This window comes from Diceros bicornis, chromosome 6 (assembly GCF_020826845.1).
Source record: "Diceros bicornis minor isolate mBicDic1 chromosome 6, mDicBic1.mat.cur, whole genome shotgun sequence".
Taxonomy (NCBI): domain Eukaryota; kingdom Metazoa; phylum Chordata; class Mammalia; order Perissodactyla; family Rhinocerotidae; genus Diceros; species Diceros bicornis.
In genome coordinates, this window is record NC_080745.1 from 10939967 (window position 1) to 10963252 (window position 23286).

A 23286-nucleotide genomic window follows, 5' to 3' on the forward strand; every position below is an offset into this window, starting at 1 on the left:
GCAATAGATGTTAGCTCAGGACAAATCTTTCCCTGCAAAAAATAAAAAGAAAAAAGAAAAAGACAAGTGTTGGAGAGGATGTGGAGAAAAAGGAACCCTTGTACGCTGCTAGTGGGAATGTAAATTGGTGCAGCCACTGTGGAAAACAGTATGGAGATTTCTCAAAAAATTAAAGATAGACATACCATATGATCCAGCTATTCCACTTCTGGGTATTTATCCAAAAAACATAAAAATACTAATATGAAAAGATATATGCGCCCTTATGTTCATTGCAGCATTATGCACAGCCAAGGTTTAGAAGCAACTTAAGTGCCCATCAACGGATGAATGGATAAAGAAGATGTGGTGTGTATATATATATATGTGTGTGTATATATATATGTATGTGTGTATATATATGTATGTGTGTATATATATATATATATATAATGGAATACCACTCAGCTATTAAAAAAGACAAAATCTTGCCATTTTTGATGACATGGATGGACCGTGAGGGCATTATGCTAAGTGAAATAAGTCAGACGGACTTCACTCGTACGTGGAAGACAAACAAACACAAAGATATGAAGAACAGATTGGTGGTTACCAGAGGGGAAGGGGATGGGGGGAGGGCAAAAGGGGTAAAGAGGGACATGTATACAGTGATAGATGGCAACTAGACTTTTGGAGGTGAACACGACAGTTTATACAGAGGTCGACATATAACGATGTACACCTGAATTGATATAATGTTATAAACCAATGTGACCTCAATTTAAAAAATGCTTAATTGCTAAAAAATGCTAACCATCATCTGAGCCTTCAGCGAGTCATAATCTTTTTGCTGGTGGAGGGTCTTGCTTTGATATTGGTGGCTGTTGACAATCAGGGTGCTGGTTGCTGAAGGTTGGAGTAGGCTGTGGCAGTGTCTTAAAATAAGACAAAAATGAAGTTTGCCACATCGATTGACTCTTCCTTTCATGAGCAATTTCTCTGTAGCATGTGATGCTGTTGTATAGCATCTTACCCACAGTAGAACTTCTTTCAAAACTGGAGTCAATCCTCTCAAATCCTGCTGCTGCTTTATCAACTAAGTTTATGTAATATTCTAAATTGTTTGTTGTGATTTCAACAATCTTCACAGCATTTTCACCAGGAGTAGATGCCGTCTCAAGAAACCACTTTCTTACTCTTCCATTAAAAACTTCTCATTTCTTAAAGTTTTATCATGAGATTGCAGCAATTCAGTCACATCTTCAGGCTCCACTTCTAATTCTAGTTCTCTTGCTCTTTCCACCACATCTGCAATTTTTTCCTCCACAGAAGTCTTGAACCCTTCCAAGTCATCTATAAGGGATGGAATCAACTTCTTCCACACTCCTGTTAATGTTGATATTTTGACCTCTCCCCATAAATCACGAATATTCTTAATGGCGTCTAGAATGATGAATCCTTTCCAGAAGGTTTTCAATTTACTTTGACCAGATCCATCACAGGAATCACCATCTGTAGCAGCTATACCTTACAAAAAGTATTTCTTAAATAATAAGACTTTAAAGTCAAAATTGCTTCTTGGGCTGCTGAATGGATGTCATGTTAGTAGGAATGAAAACAACATTAATCTCATTGTACATCTCCATCAGAGCTCTTGGGTAACTAGGTGCATTGTCAATGAGCAGCAATATTTTGAAGGGAATCTTTTTTTCTGAGCAGTAGGTCTCAACAGTGGGCATCAAATATTCAGTAAACCATGTTGTAAACAGATGTGCTGTTATCCGGGCTTTGTTCTTCCATCTATAGAGCACAGGCAGAGTAGATTTAGCATAATTCTTAAGCACCTAGGATTTTTGGAATGGTAAATGAGCATTGGCTTCAACTGAAAGTCACCAGCTGCATTAGCCCCTAACACGAGAGTCAGCCTGTCCTTTGAAACTTTGAAGCCAGGCATTGACTTCTCTCTAGCTATGAAAGTCCTGGATGGCATCTTCTTCCAATAGAAGGCTGTTTCATCTACCTTGAAAATCTGTTCTTTAGTGTAGCCAGCTTCATTAATTATCTTAGCTAGATCTTCTGGAGAACTTGCTGCAGCTTCTACATCAGCACTTGCTGCTTCACTTTGTACTTTTATGTTATGGAGATGGCTTCTTTCCTTAAACCTCATGAACTAACAACCTCTCCTAGCTTCCAGCTTTTCTTCTGCAGCTTCCTCACCTCTCTCAGCCTTCACAGAATTGAAGAGAGTTAGGGCCTTGCTCTGGATTTGGCTTTGGCTTAAGGGAATGTTGTGGCTGGTTTGATCTTCTATTCAGACCACTAAAACTTTCTCTATATCAGCAGTAAGTCTGTTTTGCTTTCTTATCCTTCATGTGTTCACTGGAGTAGCACTTTTAATTTCCCTCAAGAACTTTTCCTTTGCATTAACACTTGGCTAACTGTTTGGCTCAAGAGGCCCAGCTTTCTGCCTATCTCAGCTTTTGACATGCCTTCCTCACTAAGCTTAATCATTTCTAGCTTTTGATTTAAAGTGAGAAAGGGCAACTCTTCCTTTCACCTGAATGCTTAGAGGCCATTGGAGGATTATTAATTGGCCTAGTCTCAATATTGTTGTGTCTCAGAGAATAGGGAGGCCTGAGGAAAAGGGGAGAGATAGGGGAACAGCCAGTCCGGGGTGCTGTTCAGAACACACATGGCATTTATCAATTAAGTTTGCCGTCTTATATGGGCGCAGTTCGTAGCACCCCAAAACAATTACAATAGTAACATCAAAAGATCACTGATCACAGATCACCATAACAAACACAATAATAGTGAAAACATTTGAAATATTGTGAGAATTACCAAAATGTGACAGAGACATGATGTGAGCAAATGCTGCTGGAAAAATAGTGCCTATAGACTTTGCTTCATGTAGGGTTGCCGCAAACCTTCAATGTATAAAAAAATGCAATACCTGCGAAGAGCAATAAAGTGAAGCACAATAAAATGAAGTATGCTTGTATTAATGGAATTTTCCATTTAATATTTTTGGATCACAGTTGTCCAAGGGTAACTGAAACCATGCAAAGGGAAGCCACAGATAAGGGGGACTACTGTATTTTTGCAAGTCTATTCTAATAAATTGTAGACTTTATCTTCTGTAATTTCATATTCTTTCCAGCCTCTTTTTTTAATACAACACAAACACCAAAAAAAGTGAACCAAACCACACTAGAAAAGCAATCACAATTGGCTTTAAACTAATTTTAAAAAGTTTAAGTGGAAAAAACTAAAAGATTCAACCCCTGAGAAATTCTAGTTCCTTGCCTCTTATGGTTTTCATTTATTTTAACATTTTCTTACAAAAAAAGTGTACAAATGAGAATAACAGACTATCCTATAAGTTTGCAATAACTGTGCTTTTTCAATTACAGCTGACCCCACTCTTGCTGTCTGAACTCAGAAACAGAACAGATGGGACAGCTAGGGATACTTATATTTTATTCCTAACCTATTTCTATAGATTCATATTATTTCTAATCTAAATACTATTTTTTCATATTGGTTCTCATTATAGAACATTTAAGTTATTCTAATTTTTCTCTATAGTTGTCAGTTAAAACAGTAAGAACTAGCAAAAAATGAGTTAGAATTTTATTTTTATTTATTTATTTATTTATTTTTTTGTGAGGAAGATTAGCCCTGAGCTAACATCTGTTGCCAATCCTTCTCTTTTTGCTGAGGAAGATTGGCCCTGGGCTAACATTTGTGCCCATCTTCGTCTACTTTATATGTGGGATGCTGCCATAGCATGGCCTGATGAGCAGTGCATAGCCGGGATCCAAACCTGCGAACCCCAGGCCGCCGAAGCAGAGCACATAAACTTAACCGCTCTGCCACCGGGCCGGCCCCTAAAATTTTAAGAAGTAGGATAAAACCTGAAACTTCTGAAATATGAAGGAATAATGCTTAAAAATATGTATCTGGGATCATAAAAGCACTCCATGATGTAATTAAGGTACTAATAATTGAAAAAAACAATGACTAGGTATGTTTAATTTTTCTACTTTTTAAAATTGATTTTTTACTTTAAAATAATTTTATTTATAATAATTTGTTTTGAAATAATTTTTCTTTAGAAATAATTTTAAATTTACCGAAGAGTTGCAAAGATACTACAAAGAGTTTTCTTCACCCATCTTTCCCTAACGTTACATCTTACGTAGCCATGATACATTTATTAAAACTAAGAAATTAACATTGGTGCAGGTATATTTATTTTTGATTGTCATTTCGGCCAATTGTCATGCTTTTTGCCAAATTACCTGGAGCTGTACTATTGATCTTAATCATCATCACTGCTTTGCTCTCAGCCCTTTTAGGTGCTCATGTCTGGTACCCTGTGCCCTTAGTCCCCTGTTCTTCAGGCTACACATAACTGATTGTCTTTTGGGCAAGTGCCCAGTCATGTTCAGTCTAAATGCTGGCCAGAAACCTATGATGTGCGTTGATCAGAAAGATGGCTTTCCAATTTTAATTTCATTTCTAATCTATGTGTATCTTTATAATATTCGTCTCCCCCCTTTTAAAAGTGGTCCAAGTGTCTTTCTTTTTAAACCAAAAAACCCTGATCAAAATGGTATGCATTAGGAAACTGCATCATAGTTTGCTGTGGCTGGAGTGTGTATATATGTGTGTCTGTGGGGGAGGGAGGGTAAGACAGGAGGAGAAATGGCAGATTAGGTGGGGCAGCTCACCAGATGGTATGTCTCTTCATAGGACCAATTTATTGGCTTTACTGGTATCCTCTATTGTATGTTTGTTTGCAATTTTTGAATCTGGAGATGGGGATCTTTCATAGGTTCTAGAACATTTTCAACTGTTACCTCTTCAAATACTGTCTCTACCCCATTCTATCCTCCCTCACTGTATCTTCTGTGTCTTACCTACTCTTCTTGTGTTTTCCAAATTTTTTTTTTTTTTTGTGCTTCATTGTATAGGTGCCTGGGGTCAGGCAAAGTGCCACCTTAGTGGAAGATTTGCTGTTCCTCTTACATCAAACAATGCAAACCTTGGTTATAAGACTTCAGGCACTGGTTTACTTTCAGATGAGTGTTACCTTGAGGGTATTGCCCTTTAGGGTTACAGGTTATTGTGGGGATACTCTCTGTGGGTACTGTGTTTTGAATTATGTTCCCCTTACCTATGACACTATCAAACAAAAATTTATATATTTCCTCATGATTAAATGCCCTCAGATCAAAAGCAGCTCCAGTGCTAACTTACTCTAGATTCTTGGTTTTCTCTTACAGTTTTAGCTGGGTGATTCCTTACTATCTTGTTATCTCTTAGTGACTTTTTAAGATTTGTTTTTTATATTTCACCTAGTGTTTTTTATTTGTTTTCATAGGAAGAGTTGGCTTCAATCTAGCTCATCATTTTGGAAAACTGAAACTTATGTTGTTATTTATATATTTAAGTATGTCTAGGATTGATCACGATTAACTTAAAAACATGCACACAAAATCCTCTTGTATTCTGCTTGGAGTTACATTAGATTTATATCTGTCTATTATATATAGACATATCTATCTATTAGATTCATATGGGGAGAATTGATATCTTATGTTATTGTTTAACCATAAGAGGGTATGGAGCATCTTCCATTATATTGAAACACTTTTTTCTTCTTCAGTAAAGTTTTTCTAGGCTAAATTTTATTCCTGTGCACTTTATTTATTTATTTTTTAATTTTATAGAAACTTTTCTTGATGGTTTATTGGATTTGTTTTTTTCTGTTTTAAATGGCTTTAGCCTGGAGAAGGCACCCTATGATTTTACCTACCATCTTTCTAAAACTCTAATTGCATTGTTCTTAAAACAGAAACTTATTTATGGTCTTTTATTTGACTTTGATATCCAAATTAAAATGTGGTGGTTCTCTACTTTTAATTTTTTTAGCTCTTTAATACTTGCATTTATCAGAAGATTTTAAAGTTTATTTCGTCTATCTCGCTTTACTCTGATTGATTCATTCATGTAGGAACTATTTATTGAGCACCTATTATTGACCAGACACTGGTGTAGTTGGTGAACAAGATAGACAAGAACAGAGCTTTCATTCTAGTGGGGAAGTTAGATTGCGAGGAGTGTTAGACAAGAAATAATAGGGTGCTGTGCTGCTTTATGGAGGGTGGGCAGAGAATGCCTCTTCAAGGAAGAAACACTGAATTGAAACTAAAGACTGAGTTGGAGCAACCTATATAAAGAGCTATGGGAGCAAGTGAAAGAAGCAGCAAGTGGAAAAGCCTTAATATAAGAAAGACCTTGACATATTTTAGGAATGGAGAGAAACCAGTGTGATTAGGGTTGTCCAGGTGAAGAACAGCATGTTGTGATTTTGGAGAGATAGATCACGTAGGCGAGGGCTTTACATTTTACTTTTTGTGCAGCGGGAAACCCAGTTGGAAGTATAGTAGGCATAAATTTTGTAAACAAATTTGAATGTACAAAGAGGTAATTTAGGATAAAGTCAGTAGCTTCTGGTTTAACTTAGTTAATTCCAGGTTAACTCAGACCCTTGGGTAAATAATCAGTCCTTTGGATAAATATTCAATTTTTCCACATAGCTCTCCCCTTTTTTTTCTGGGGTGGAGGGTATTGATAGAGAAGCTTTATAATTTTTCCTGGCATTAAGGAGGGGGCATCTCATCTTTGTGCCATCCTCTGTCCTTGGCCATTGTTAAGGTGTACCTTGCCTGGCTTACTCTTGAATAGCACTGTCTGCTCTGCTGCATCTGCGGCTGATGTCCCTGCTACTACCATGACCTCTGGACAACAGGTCAGTGCTTACTGGGTCCTCCTTAATCCCAGGCTCTTTTGGGCCCACTGGCCCAAATCAAGCTCCTTAATGGTTTCTGCATCTTGCTGGCATGCTTGATACTCTGAGACAGCTTTTCAGGAATATGGTCTGGGCGTGTCGTTGGCTACTACTCTCCTACCACGTTGATGTAGATTAGGTGCGAGGTTTTGCTAAAAGGCTTGCAGTTCCCTGGACCATAACTTGGGAAAGGGAAACATATTTATCTTCTATTCTGGGTCCTTCCCCACAAACATACTGAAGATTTTTCTCACCCTTCCTCACCCCAAGATTTAGCCCCTGATGGGACAGGAGGTAAGAATTCTGAACTTACATCTAAGCTATCTTCTACCTCCTCTTTCTCTCTGCACTCCTCCCCCAGGTTTTCATCTCCTCTCAATTGTTGTGGGAGAATTGCACTTTCATCCTCACCTGCCACTTCCTCTGTGCTGTAGTGTACAGTATAAACTCTGCCTGCAAAGTTTGCTTGCTTTGGTTTGTGATATTTAAAGCCACAGTTTTAGAATTTAAAAAGCCCTTAGATACTGCAATTGAAATTTTTAGCTTTAGAATTATGGTTTCCGTAGATTAAAGGCCGTTTATAGTTTCGGCTATAAAACTCTTAGAAAAAACATAGGTGTAATATTCATGATCTTAGATTAGGCAATGGTTTGTTAAATATGATACCCAAAGCACAAACAGCCGAAAAAAAAATAGATAAATTGGACTTCATCAAAATTAAAAACTTTTGTGCATCAAAGGACACTATCAAGATAGTGAGATATCCAAGTACAATATCTTTTCATAGAGAGTAAATGGGTCCAGAACTCAAGGTAGAATTCTAAGCTAGAGATATATGTTTTGTCATCGTTAGTGATAAGTAATATAGATATGGTGATCCTGGAATGGATGTGAGAAGAGCAAAGAAAGGAGTATCTAAGGGTTGAGTAGGGAAAGGAAGGAATGATCTGAGAAGTTCAAAGAAGAATATGAATTATTATAGAAGCTTTCCCCACTTGATTCTAAGCTCCTTGAGGGCTATGACTGTTCACGTTCATCATTTTATCCCCAGTTCTCATCATAAAGTAAGTTCTCAGTAAATGTTGTTAAATGAAGACTGAGAGGTTTTAGGAAAGAGTGGTCCACAGTGTCAAATGTAGCAAATAGGTCAACTAATATAATGACAGAGCAACAAGTAGCTGATTGATCATCTTCTATAGAATAGTTTCCTTGGAGTCTCCTTGGTAGAGATAAATGTCAGATTGCTGAGGCCTGAAGAGTGAATGATTGTGAGAGAGTGGAAACAGTATGTGCACAGACATTCTTTTCAAAAAGCTTAGTTATGAAAAAAATGTAGAGATGTGGGATAGTAGGTAGAGGGCATGTTGTATCAAGATGAGGGAGACTTCAGCATGTTTATATGCTAAACAGAAAATGTCATTAGAAAGGGAGGAGTTGAAGATATAGGAGAAAGGAGGTACCTGAGATTGATTGAACATTATCCTTAAGATTAGAGGGAATGGAGTGAAGATAGTGGGTTTGAGTGGAAATAGGAATATAGTTTCCATTGAAGTAGGAATAAAGAAAGAAAGGATGGTGTAGATGGAGAAAAGTGTTTGGGTGGAATTTGGGGCATCAGCACACTTGATGAATTTTTTCAATGAAGTGGAGGGATAACGTCATCACCTGAGATTATGAGGGAAGGAGATGGTGATTGTAGGGGAGAGTTTGAGGAGAAAGGGAGAATTTTGAGAAGGCCATTGAGAGAAATGAGAGGGCTGACTGAATGGGATTACTTAGAAGAATTGTAGTAACGCATTTTTCCTTGCTCTGGTATATATAGTTTTGTGAGTGATTTTTTTCTCTCTCTCTCAGGGCTAACCAACCTATGTCTGAGCAGACAAGTTGAACAACTGGATTGATCTTGATCTAGGTTTTATGGGCCAGTGTGGCAGAAAAGGAGGCAAGAGATTCTAGCAGTGAGAGTGTTTGAAGTAATGGGCTATTGAGTCTAGACTGTATAGGGAACAAATGAAAACTAAACGTAGCTGCTGGGATATGAAGTGGTCAAGATTGGATATTGGAATTTAAGATTAAATTAAATTGAATTTAAGATTAAATAAGAAGAGCAGTTGCTGGTTATGACTGAATGCAAGATCTGGCACGGGTTTCTGAAGTGGAGAGAAAGTGAAGGTTCTTGGAGTTGAGGAGATAAGGGGACTGTAAAGCTAGACTGTTACAGGAGTCAGCTACACAAGAAGTGGGTTGCTCAGAGTGGTGTCAGAGCAAGAGGTGGAAAGATTCTGAACCAGGCTCCAGAGTCTTTAGTGAGTGTGGAAGAGTAACCAAGAAGTCAATAGGTGACAGAAACAAGGAGAGAGAGGTAGGAACAGATGACAGAAACCTCAAAAGAGAGTAAAGAACTGTGATGGTGATCAAAGAATGACTTTCATGCTTCGCATTTGCTGAGTGGGAGGAAGAATACCTTGCACTCAGATTTTAGTTTAGACAAGAAGACTGCTGGAATGTTACTTAATTGGTTCAGGGTTTAGGGTATTTCTTTACAGTGGAACAGTGTAAAGGGTTATCAGGAAGTATAGCTGTTGGAGGATGTGTAATGGTCGAGGAGGGTGAGGGGAGAGTACAGAGCAGAAATGGGATCAGAGTGCAGCAGGAGGGGGGAATTAATTGGAGGGGCTTACATTTTGGATGATTGTGGTGATGATGAAGAACATGGTGGTCTTAGCTGATCTCAAAATTTATTAATTTTGTGGGAAAATTTGTTTATGCTGACAGACTGAGATACTGGGTTATGCACAAAGCTAGAGGACTTCATTGTTTTCAGGTCTACTTAGCAATATTTAGCAACCTGTGGCCTTTGCTCAGCATGTCATCAAGAACCCTAGCATAGAGCTGTTTTCTTCTTTGGCAAGGTTTAGCCCTGGATGAGAAGGCAGAGGTGGAAGTGATTGGTGCTCCCTTGATCTTTTGGCCTTGACAAACTTGTCTCTAAGGTGGGTAGAGATAACCGTGAGTCCAAGTTGGGGTGAGAAATCATTAGATCTTCAAGCGTTTAGAAAGCTTGGCACCAGGTTGAGGGTAAGTGTAAAAAGTTGAGTCCCAAAAGGAGGGATTAACAATATAAATGATTCATGATCTCTTTCAAGACATGTAAATTGAATAATATTGCAGCAATATTTAAGTCATATTTAAGTTATAAACATTACATATTAAACGTCTTTTTTTTTTTTTTTTTTTTGGTGAGGAAGATCAGCCCTGAGCTAACATCTGTTGCCAATCCTCCTCTTTTTGCTGAGGAAGATTGGCCCTGGGCTAACATCCGTGCCCATCTTCTTCTACTTTATATGGGATGCTGCCACAGCATGGCTTGACAAGCGGTGCGTCGGTATGCGCTGGGATCCGAACCTGTGAACTGCGGCCCACTGAAGCAGAGCACATGCACTTAACTGCTGCGCCACCAGGCTGGCCCCTAAATGTCTATTTTTGGAATTAGAAAATGTGTCAGTTCATGAAGTTGCAAAATAATACTCTAAAATTTTACCTCTCCCAAAATGCCTTTCCTTAAAACCAAAGTTTACACTACATTAATTTTTAGCATATTTAAAATATGCTTTCAGACTTCCTCAAGTCATGGGATACTTAGAATCAGTATACATGGTGTTTTGAGGAACACTCAGAAATATTGATGTTTGATTTTGCTATATAAACTAAGAAAAATTTTGCCAGCAGCAAATATCACTTCACTTTATGTTTAACTATCTCTACCTCTCACAAAATAATAGACAAGAATTGAAAGAAATCAGATTTTATAATTTTCCCATCTGTTTAACCACCAGGCCAGTTTCCCTCACATTGTTTCTTTTTATTAGAACTTTAGCTCAAAGGCAGGTGGTAGCAAATAAAAGTTAAGGAAAATTTCGGGGAGAAAATTCAACTTTTTTTTTTTTGAGTTAAAAAAAATTTTTTAACAGTAAGTTATACTCAATAAAGAAAACTTGAGGGGCCAGCCCGGTGGTGCAGGCGGTTAAGTGCACGCGCTCCACTGCAGTGGCCCGGGGTTCTCTGGTTCGCATCCCGAGTGGAGACCGACACACTGCTTGGCAAGCCATGCTGTGGTGGCGTCCCATGTAAAGTGGAGGAAGATGGGCATGGATGTTAGCCCAGGGCCAGTCTTCCTCAGCAAAAAAAAAGAGGAGGATCGGCAGATGTTAGCACAGAGCTGATGTCCTCACAAAAAAAAAAAAAAAAGAAAACTTGGAAAATATAGAAAAGTAGGAAGAAGGGTCACTTACGGCTCAACTCAACCACAGTTGACATTTTGGTGTATTTCTTTCTAGATTTAGTTTTTATTTTAAATTTTGATTATTTGGTGTTTTGTTGGTTTGTTTGTTTTAGATAATTATGCTTACACTGTAAACATAAGTTTGTAACCCACTCTTTCACATAGCATTATTCATAATCTTTAAAACATCATTTAATGACTATATAATACAGCTAATGTACCATTCTTTATTTAATTCTTCCCCTAAAATTAGACTTTTTATTTCTAATTTTCCAGAATATTAAACAATGTTGCAATATATGTATTTGCATAAAGTTTTGTCTTGTATCCTTATTTATTTCCATAGTATAGATTCTTGGAAATGAATTTGTTTGATCAAAGGGTATAAGATCTGGGTATAAAGGTATAAGATTCTGAAGATCCTGACATATTGCTTAGAAAAAATTCTAAATGAAAGGGTAGCACAATTGGCACTTCCAGTAATGACTGTAAATTTCACAAATGGTCACAATAAAGAACAAATAGAAAAAACACCATCATTTGAATATTGACTTCAAGTCTATACAGTGGATATGAGACTTAAATAGAGAGCCATATCTTGATAATGGAAAACATTCTTGTCCTTATTCAAATGATTCCAGGCTGGATGGTGACTGAAAAGGATCACACAGCATCTTGGATAATTAAATGACTGCTCTGAGGCAGACAATCACCTGAAGCCACCGAGGGACTATGAGAATGGAAAATAAAAAATGTTCCATTCTACTACATGTACAGGTTCCAGCCACTGGATCCATGTGCTGGAATCTGTAAGTAGATATTACTGGTTTATTATTATGGGTATAACTCAGGAATAGCCAAATAGAAGAGATGTGTAGGGCAAGGTCTGGGGGAAGGGGCGTGGAGCTTCCATGCCCTCTCTGGACATGTTCCCCTTTCAGTACCTTGATGTGTTCATCAGCTGGGAAGCACTAAACTTGTTTTTTTTTTTCTTTAAAACAGATTTTATTTTAGTGATGGAATTCTCTGTTATTTCTCAGAGTGTGGTTTTTTATTTTTGGTTTTTTTAAAGTCATCAACCAGTTTTCTTGAGGGATGGTCTGTGAAAAAGTGGGTTCCATTGTGCAAGTTTGAGAAACTGCATACTATATCTCTTTTACCCTTGATGATTCACAATGAACATCAACTTTCATCAGCTTTAAATAAAGGGTCAGAGAAATGATATTACTACTACTTTAAATCCATTTACTGAGCACTCATTATTTTAAGGCTCTGTTCTAACAACCCCACATGGATTAATCTTTCTAATCTTTACAACAACTCTATCTTCTACAGTTATCTCCTTCTTTTTTACAGATGAGAAAACTGAGGCCCAGAGTGGTGAAGTAACATTGCTCAAGGTCACATGGCTCCACTAACAGGTGCAAGAGCCAGCATTCAAACCCAGATAGACTAGCTCCAGAGGGCTTTCAAAGCACTGTGTTGTACTATTTGTAACCAGGACTTGAACTGCCTTGGCATTAAGTCCAGTGTTTCTCAAACTTGTCTGACTCTGGAAACTCATGATCTTTCAATATTTTATAAGGATTAGTCTTCCATGGAGTTAACTCTGGGAAATGCTGCTTTAAGTCAGCCTACACTGGTGATCTGCAGTTTTTTAAACACCACTGTTTTACAATAGAACTAGTTTTTTTTAACACTTAGTTCTCTGTTGATAATATTAAATGTTATATTCATTTGTTACTTTTTTCTACTTAAAAGCCTAGTATTTGACTTCAAAGCACTTTATATTCTCTTTCACAATGACCTTCCTGGCAATTTTTAAAAGGTCAACAAGACTCTACAGTATCTTTGAGGTACTAAAAACAGTTTATAATCCAAATCACTATTTTACTCTGCTTTCTGTGCTCTAATATTATCATAAAATTTTTTTTACAGAAGTTTCTTTACAAGTTAAGAAACTGATGCTATTTAGTGCTGTGGAACATTATAATAATTGACATCTGAGTCTGAACCTTGGCTCTGCCTCTTTGCTAGGTCTATGTGACCTTAGAAAAGTTACTTCGTTTCTCAACACTTCTGTTTTTTCCTCTAAAAGACAAGGTTAATATCTTGCATGGTGGCTATGAGAATTAAATGAGAAAATTCATGTAGTGTTTGGCACATAGAAGGCTCTCAATAAATGTTAATTCTTACTTTCTTTTTCCTAAGGAGATAGTCTCAATTCTATACCATGAATGAATTATGAAGATAGTTGGGAAAGAAAGATCAGTTTTGAATTTGAGCTGTCTTAGTGTTATGCTGACATCAGCTACCTTTCTGATAAAGTGATGCTGTCATGCATGATACAGGTTGTATGGGAGTTAAAACCAGTTTCCTTCCGGCTTTCCAACTGACATAATAAGCAAAACCTGACCGGGCAAACATAGACCAATTTATTAGATCACTTATTATTAATGTTAAACTATTAATGTTAAACTAGCTTTGGTGCTGACTTTTGTTCCTTTTGAAATTTCACTGTTGTCATTTAAAATCTGACAGACCTTCAAAAGCTTCGTAGAATGCTTAATGGTTGAAATCATCCTCCAAAACACGTGAAGTATATTTTCCAAAGTGGTCTTCTCCATCTAGCAACATGTTCAAAAGTATGCATGTGGGACAGAATTGCTGATAGTTACACATTTACTACTGGAGGTTTGTTCAGTTTTCATGGCAATCAACTTTTGGGGTTTATGAGCAGTACTTAACATATATAACCAAAGAATGAATAACCATTTAAAACAGAGCTATTATCATTCCTTTTTATGGCTGAAGAATATTCCATTGTATGGATATACTACATTTTGTTTATCCATTCATCAGCTGATGGACTTTTTGGGTTGTTTCTACTTTTTGGCTACTGTGAATGATACTACCATGAACATTTGTGAAAGTTTTTGTGTAGACATATGTTTTCAATTCTCCTTGGTATATACCTAGGATGGAATTACTGGGTCCTATGGTAACTCTATGTTTAACTTTTTGAGGAACTGCCAAACTGTTTTCCAAAGCAGCTACATCATGTTATGTAATTTTTAATGCTGTCTGAGGTACTTGGAAGAAATGAGAGAAAATTTATTAAAATGTTCACCTGAGAATATTAGTACTCATGACAGCCCTTCTGGGAAGCCAGATGGAAGCCTCAATTTGCCTCATTTGCTTTTCAGAATGCAAACAGTAAAATATAAACCTACACTCTATAAATAGTGTCAAATTTTTTATGCCCTCTTATTCCTCCACCCACCTACTTCTCCTAAAAGTTTGGAATATGCTTGAAATTGATGATGTTTATTTTCACATAGGATAGGTCTCTAAAAGTGACACATCTAGGTCCCTGCTTTGTTTTTCCTTAGTGAGTTTCATATTTTATTACATGGTTTACTAATGGAGAGAAATTGAGCAATGCTCTTTCTACAGAAAACATTCTTAAATCAAAATTCCAAGTAGATTTAATTAATTCTGATTAAATTTTCTTGGACGTAAAAATATTTTTCAAAAATATCACATAAAGACCTCACTTAAAAATCTTTGAGTAAAAGATATTGCGTTAATGTGTTAGGTGGTATCGAGATGCTTTTGTCTCCTCTGCTGATGACACTACCCATGTCTCTGCTTCTGTTGCTTGCTAGTCGTTATCCACTATTCAACCTCCTACATTTGTTCTAACAAATATTTATACAATCTTCATAAATATACATAAAACGAAATCATTATAAAGAAATAAAGTAAATTGATTTCATTGGGGGTATAGAATTTCAAAGCAGAAAGGTTATTCAAGAGGAATAATATTCATGATGTAATTTCGAAAGCTAGATTGGAGCTTAAGTGCTTTTCATGCCTTATCTCACTTAACATGACAATCCATATGAATTTTATGTTTGGAAGAAGAAATGTGATTATCCATCATTCTATAAAGCTCTCTAGCCAGATTAGTCTTTATTCCTTAAGGATGTATTATAGAAATTGAGTTGTTTTCTTAAGAGTAATGAAAAATTAAGGGAGTTCTTTTTTAGGTGAATTTCTCTCAGATTTTAAAATATGAAATTCAGCATCATTGTGGACATTAAATATGTTGTTTACTAAGTTCTACAATTTTAGCCTATGATTTTCAGTTACTTTTGCAATTATTTTGGTGCCTAAAATAATTTGTTACTGTGTTAGATAACTTTATCTACTTCACTTTTGGAATGTCTAAGTATAGGTAGTTGCATTTTGGCTAGAGAAATATTGAGTTTCAGTCAGGGTTTTTGTCTGAATATTGACTCTTTTAATAAGTTTTTTTTTTGCATTTTTTAGGGCCATAGTATTAAGATTGTATAAGTTTGTAACTGTAGTTAACAATACTGTATATTTGAAAATTGCTAAGAGAGTAGATCTTAAAAATTCTCATCACAAGAAAGAAAAAAAGTTTTCTATGTGAAGTGTTGGATGTTAACTAAACTTATTGTGGTGATCATTTTTTAATATGTACATGTATCAAATCATTATGTTGTACACCTTAAACTAATATAATGTTGTATGCCAATTATATCTCAATAAAACTGGGGAAAAAATCTTCCAAGATAAAATGTTGATGGCTCTATTTTTATTTAAGGTGTTGGTAAAGGGAAAGAAGTCAGGGAAATTTTGGAGGTCAAGATTTATATTATGAAAACCCAACTTAGTGATTTATATATACTTAGAAACAGTATGAGTGATCTGTGACCAAAATATGATTCTAGGAGCAATGATTGTTATGTAGATGGAGTATCTGCCCACACTTTATTGTTCTTGGTGTTCAAACTCTGGTCTTGTTGCCAAGATAAAGGAAGGTGTTCCTTCAGTTGGAAATTGCAATGCATTTCTCCATAGAAAGAGTGTGGTTCAAATAGTACTCTTAATTCTAGTTATTCATTCGTTAAATAAATATTTTAAACTCCTGATAGAAGGCGGGTACTCTGTTGTATACTGTATATGTTTACAAGGATACAAAGATGAATGAAACAAAGTGTGACACGATTCCTAACCTCAAATAAGAGCTATTTTTTGCTAGTTGTGGGAGCACAAAATATGTGGTTGAAAGTCACCTAACATGGTTATATTTATTTCTTTCTTTTTCCATAGTTCTTGGGTACTTTTGGATTAAACTGGCCTTTGTTTATTGCCCAGGATCTCAACTTTATTTCATAATTTTGTTTCTTTGGAAAAATGTTTCTCAAGTTTTATAACAAAGTATAACTGAACCTGGAGAACACAGTCTGTGCATAAGTTGGAGACTTAACCTATTTTGAAATGGAAATATGTTTCATTTGAAATGAAACTTATTTAAATGAAATGAGTTACATTTAGCTGGGCATCGCTGAGTTAAATGTATACTTGGTGCAGAGTTTTCAACTTTAATTGCTGACTTGCTTAGTGATAGTGAATGATTGGTCATAATCAACTAAAAAGTGTAAGATAAAGCATGGTGACCTGAGTAGTTTTTCAGATACAGTCAATTCTTCAGTATGCTAAGCATCTTTATAGACAACTTTCATCAATTGTTATTTCTGTTTCTCTTGGATAATCAGACAGTTTCTCTCCTTCCCTCTTTTTTAGGAGACATATGTGAAAGGGTCAGAGGCCTTGATGTTTGAGCAGACAAGGTAAGCATTCAAGTAAACACTTCAGTATCATTGTGACAATTGAATTGAATGATTTGATATCAAAAAGAATTTCAGTTATTTAAAAAAAGAGTCAAGTATTAACTGTCTTAGTAATATTTATATCCAACATTGCTATAGGCACTTTATGTACATTGTCTCATTTAAGCCTCACAACAGTCCTGTGAGAGAGATACTATTATACCCACTTTACAGAAAAGGGAACTGGAGCACAGAAACTTAAGGATTTCTGCTGCTGATGTCATGCATTTGGCAAGAGGTATGATAGCATGAAAGTAATGTTGCTTCTTTCTTGCTCTTTTTTCCCTCAAAATCATGCATTTTTGTTATTTTTTTTCTTTGCAGAACAATTTTGTTAGTCTTCTTTGTTTCCAGAGATCAGATCTAGTTGCCAAGGGTTTTATGTCCTTGGGAAAACCATAGGTACAGTAGTCCCCTCGTATCCACAGTTTCATTTTCCATGCTTTCTGTTACCCTTGGTCAACTGTAGTCTGAAAATATTAAATGGAAAATTCCAGAAATAAACAATTCATAAGTTTTAAATTGTAGGCCATTCTGAGTAGCTTTATGAAATCTTGAGCTGTCCTGCTCCCTCCTGCCTGGGACGTGAATCAGACGTGAATCATCCCTTTGTCCAGCGTATCCACACTGTATGTGCTACCCGCCCCTTAGTCACTTAGTAGCTGTTATCAGATCAACTGCCTCGGTGCTTGTGTTCAAGTAACCCTTATTTTACTTATTAATGGTCCCCAAGCACAAGAGAAGTCATGCTGGCAATTCGGATATGCCAAAGAGAAGTTATTGTTGTTAATCTCTTATTGTGCCTAATTTATTAATTAAATTCTATCATAGGTATGTATGTATAGGAAAAACATAGTATATATATATAGAGTTCAGTACTATCTGGGGTTTTAGGCATCTACTGGGGGCTTGAAATGTATCCCCCCCAGATAAGGGGGGGCTATTGTACCTATTTCTCTATCTTTCACATTTTTTAAATACATTTTTTCAAAGTTATACAGTTTAAAGAGTTAAGTAGTTTGTCAGGGATTGTTCAAACAGTAATTCTCAGTCCACACCTTCATTTGCCCTTCTCAGAGGTGACCACTCTCAACTTTTAGCTGTTTGGTATTTACCTGTGGTTTTTCAAGTAACATTTTTGTATTGATGTTATCTGAGTTTTCAGTTTAGGTACATAATTTGTTTATATGGTTTTCTCTGTCCTTATCACTAACTCACCTCAAAATTTTCTACCAATTGCCCAGATTTCCTATTTTCTTTCACATCATTTATTCTGTCAATGTTATCATCTTAAAGAAGTTCCTCCCAGAGCAAAGTGCTCCAATCTGGAGTAGTTTCTGTTTTCTCATAGCGCCCAGCTGTCCTAGGAATTCTCTTTTCTTTTCTCCTGTGTGGGATCTTCTGTTTCTTCTCTGTGTTTCTTCTAGTCTGTGTCCATCTTCTCTATTTTTGTATATGGGAGGCCACCACAGCATGGCTTGATGTGTGGTTTGTAGGTCCACGTCCAGGATCTGAACCTGCGAACCCTGGGCCACCGTGGCAGAGCATGCGAACTTAACCACTACACCACTGGGCCGGCCCCTGGATGTATTTTTTAATCCAGTATGCTGTGCGTTTGGTATTTTCAATTAGGAAACTTACATTGTTAATTCTGGCACGTTTTCTTGAATTGTTTCATTGATTTTTCTTCTCTCTGTTTTCTCCTCTAAGAGGCTGTACTGTACAGATATTGAATTATTTTGATTGCACTGCCTATTTCCTTATTTTTTTCTTATCATCTATTTTATACTTTATTCTTTCTGATAAATTTCCTTAAGTTTAATTTCCAAGGGCTCTTTTAAAAAGAATCCTATTTTTTTTTCATTGATGGAATATCTACTCTTACCTCTCCAAGGATGTTAATGATAAGGTTAAAATTTTTTTTAATTTAAAATTTTCTTCTCCCTACATTGTCCGTGTTTCTTCCAGGTTCTTTTTTTTTTTTTTTTTTTTTCTTTCCTGTTTGTTTCATTTATTTTCTGTTTTTTGTGCTAGCGGCTTTCCTCAGATGAGTAGTGATCCTTAGCTGTCGCCAAGTGTGGCCCTAAAAGTTGATTGGAAGCTCTGAGTACATCATTGGTATTTGCTGACTCTGAGTTCACTGTAGGGTGACCTGGCTTTGCTATTTATTAGAGAACCCTTGATATCTGCTTTTGATTCCTTTCCCCTTTGCAAAAGGAAGAGTCTTTTAATCTCCTGCCTGGTAAATGAGAGCCTATGTGCTGGTTCTCTGGGAGTCGAGGATTCAGCATTCAGTGTATATATGTGTTTACTTAATCCTCCTGGTTTCATTAAGTCCCTCTCCCCACAGTGTGCTTTGTGTCCCTGTGTTCAGAAATTCTCTTCAGAGAATAATCCTCTAGAATTTTGCCTTGGTGAAAGAGGCATATAACTCTACCACATGGAATTTAGGAAGGCATTGAGAGATTAAGCCATTTCTTAAAGAGCTTTCAACCAGCCTGTCTTACTTAGTGCTCCTTTCACCCCTATTTCTAGAGGTACTCTCTGTTACCAATTCCTGAGCCTTTTGAGAATTATGTGGACTGAGTCAGGTTGTTTTTTGGCTTTCCACATTCTCAATTTAGGATTCTTGGTTTTCTTGGATCTGCTGTTATTTACCACTGGTCCATCTGCTTTCCAGCCTTCAAAATTTTGTTTATGCCTTAAAAATAACTTATTAGAATTTTAGCACAATTTTGGGAAGGAATGAAATTAAGTATGTATGTTCAATCTTCCATCTTTACCCAGCACCTATTTCTAGATATTTTTTTGTTTAAGCATTTATTTATCTATTCCTTTTTTTATTGTGGTAAAATACACATAAAATTTATTAACCATTTTGAAGTGTACAATTCAGTAGCATTAAGTACATTCACAATGTTGTGCAACCATCACCACTAATTCCAGAACTTTTCTATCACGCCTAAAAAAACCCCCATATCCATTAAGCAGTCATTCCCTATTCCTTCTTTCCCCCAGCCCCTGGCAACCACTAATCTGCTTTCTGTCTCTATGGATTTGCCAAATCTGGTGAGAATTTTTAGATGGGGTGATCAGGGAAGGCCTCTTTGAAGAGGTGATATTTGAGCAGAGACCTTAATGTACTGAGAGAGTGAACCAACAAAGGTCTGGGGAAAGAATTCTGTTTCCTCTTTAGATGTTCAAAGTTACACGATGTAGTCATTCTCACCCTAAAAACCAATAGAAACCAAACAAGAATTTTAAAAACCCATCAGAGAGCTGAAGACACAAGGGAAGCTAAATGAACCAAACTCCAGAAAGTAATGAAACCTTCATAGTGGAGAAGAAACTCCTGGCTGCTCTGGGATAGCACAGCCCAAGGAAGAGGAGTCTGCTGTGGATGGGGGAAAGGAGAAACCAGCCACACTTGCAGCAGACTTGCCATGGCCACACGTGGGCTGGTGTGACGGGCTGGAACCCTGAGGAGCCTCAGTTCTTCCTGCACCCAAGAGCAAGTCTATACCCACCTTCCAGCTCTTACCCACAGGTCTTCACTGAATGCTCGGGGGTAGTAACCACAAGCCTGGGGCAGTGAAGTAGAGCTGACAGAGATCCTACCTAGGGCACATGGACCTTCCCCACGTGCACAGCAGCCACCCTCAGAAGGCAGGGGCTTGTGGGAGGGTGAAGGAGTGTAGAGCAAGAGAACTGAGAGAAACCCACCGGAGGCACTCCAGGTTTTCAGTTGTGGAAGGCTGAAGGCAGGGAAAGAGCTGGAGATGTCCTTCATCCCACACTCTGGCACTCTATGCTTTCAATTACCAAAGGCTGGGGACAGGGCAGGAGAGGTGAGGGAAACTTCTCTAACTCATTTCAGGTCTTCATGTAGTGTAGAGAAGCTTCCCTCCAAAGGGAAGGCTGGGGAGGAGGTATAGGGCTGAAAGAGATCACCTGAGCTGCAGAAAGCAAGGTGTGGGATGGGAAAGCAAAGAGAATTCTCTAGCAGATGAAAAATCTGGCAGTCACGCTCAAAGCAGAGAGCGAACTCCCAGTTTTGATTTTTAAATAAACTTTATTTTTTGGAATAGTTTTAGGTTTATAGAAAAATTGCCAGGATAGTACGGAGAGTTCCCGTGTACTCCACACCCAGTTTCCCCTATTATTAACACCTACAGTAGTATTGTATATTTGTTATAATTAATGAACTAGTATTGATACATTATTTTTAACTAATGTCCATACTCTATTCACATGTCCTTTGTTTTTACCTAATGTCCTTTCTGTTCCAGGATCCCTTCCAGAGTCCCACATTACATTTAGTTGTCGTTGTCTCTTTAGGCTTCTTTTGGCTGTGACAGTTTCTCAGACTTCCCTTGTTTTTGATGACTTTGACAGTTTTGAGGAGTGTTGTTCAGGTATTTTGTAAAATGTCTCTCTATTGGTATTTGTCTCGTGTTTTTCTCATGATTAGACTGGAGTTTTGGGTATTTGGGAGGAATACCACAGAGGTTAAGTGCCATTGTCATTATATTATTTTAAGGGTACATACTGTCAACATGATGTATCAGTGTTGATGTTGACCTTAATCACTGGTCGAGGTAGCGTTTGTCAAGTTTCTCCACTCTAAACTTACTCTTTTTTTTTTTCTCTTTCTTTCTTTCTTTTTTTTTTTTTGTGAGGAGATCAGCCCTGTGCTAACATCTGCCAATCTTCGTCTTTTTTGCTGAGGAAGACTGGCCCTGGGCTAACATCCGTGCCCATCTTCCTCCACTTTATGTGGGACGCTGCCACAGCATAGCTTGCCAAGCAGTGTGTCGGTGCGCGCCTGGGATCTGAACCGGTGAACCCCGGGCCGCGGCAGCGGAGCGCACACACTTAACTGCTTGCGCCACTGGGCCGGCCCCTTTTTTTCTCTTTCCATACTGTACTTTTTGGAAGGAAGTCACTTATGCACAGCCCACACTTAAGAAGTGGGTAGTTATTCTCCCCCTCCTCAAGGGTGGAGTATCTACATAAGTTATATGGGATTCTCCTATGCAAGAGATTTGTCTCTTCTCCCTCATTTACTTATTTATTCAATCACTTTTTATATCAGTATGGACTCATGGATATTTACTTTATACTTGAGGTTATAATCCAATTACTACTTTATTTATTTTGTTGGTGAAATTGTTCTAGCTTTGGCCATTGGGAGCTCTTTCAGTTGGCTCCTATGTCTCTTTGACATACCGCCACAGTGTGTGTGTGTTTGTGAGCACTTCGTGAGGAAGATGAGCCCTGAACTAACATCTGCCAATCCTCCTCTTTTTAGCTGAGGAAGATTGGCCCTGGGCTAACATCTGTGCCCATCTTCCCCTACTTTATGTGGGATGCCCCCACAGCATGGCTTGATAAGCGGTAAGTTGGTCCATGCCCAGGATCCGAAACTGTGAACCCTGGGCCACGGAAACGGAGTGCACGAGCTTAACCACTGTGCCACTGGGCCAGCCCCAAACACTTCCTTACTTTTTGGCACTACGTGATGCTCCAGCTTCATCTTTAGATTTCCTACTGCAGTTCTAGAATCAGCCATTTCTTCAGGGAGCCTTGGTTCATTTTATTGGAGAATGGATAAACCAAGATCTAGATGTTAGATGTGCTCGTTGCTACTGGGGTGTTGTTGCTTGTAGACCCTTTCAGCTGACAGAGCCAGGAAATATATGTGCATATACTAATCTGTGTATATACACATATCTGTAAATATATCTATTTGTACCCATCTATATCTATATTAAACTAAACATGAGTTCATACTGATGTATCCACCTTGAATTCATTAACATATAGATCATTCTAACCTCCTTCCCCTGTTTATCTGTAAACTCTTACTTCAATAGTGAGAAACCTGGCTCACATAATCTGCCATCTGTTTACTTAATTGTTCAGTTCCAGCATACATGTAAAGTACTCCCAGAGTTTTGAAAGCTGGTGGCTTAGCTGTGAAGCACAGGCAGAACTCTGGAATCTTACCTGGACTCAGATCCCAGACCCTGCCAAAGTCCCGATTCCCTCCCCCTAAATATTTGAAGCCAGTGATGAACTGAATCAAACTAAAGTTCGTCAAAGCCCAGACCCAGCTAAATTACAGGTGAGATTGACTCAGACTCCATTCTAGAGACCTGATAGAAGGGTCATGTCTCTTTCTATAAGTAAAATGTTGCTTATTTCAATCACTAATGTATTTTTATGCACAATATCTGGCTTATAATAAAAAACTACAAGAAAAAGCAAGGAAATATGACCAAACATTAAGAGAGGAAACAGTCAGTAGAGCGAGACCCAGAAATAATCCAGATGGTGGAATTATCAGGTAGGGATTTAAAGATAACTATGAAAAAGAATGCTAGAGGATCTAATGGTAAAGGTGGACAATATGCATGAAAAGATGAGGATTTTCAGCAGAGTCGTGGAACTATACCAAA

At 37.4% G+C, this 23286-nt stretch overlaps 1 protein-coding gene across 3 annotated transcripts in view; it reads left to right on the plus strand.

Annotated features, from left to right (window-relative positions):
* The window catches only part of SHLD2 (shieldin complex subunit 2), a 101009-nt gene that overhangs the window by 9521 nt on the left and 68202 nt on the right, over window positions 1-23286 (plus strand). For 2 of the 3 annotated variants that reach the window (XM_058542831.1, XM_058542832.1), the window contains exon 2: window positions 16740-16786. Coding sequence is in view for 1 of the 3 variants with exons in the window: in XM_058542830.1 (XP_058398813.1) it covers window positions 17048-17063 (16 nt within the window). In the remaining 2 variants the exon portion in view is untranslated. Of the gene's footprint in view, window positions 1-16739; window positions 16787-16985; window positions 17064-23286 lie in introns of those variants that run through there. The other variant, XM_058542830.1, reaches the window with a different exon arrangement.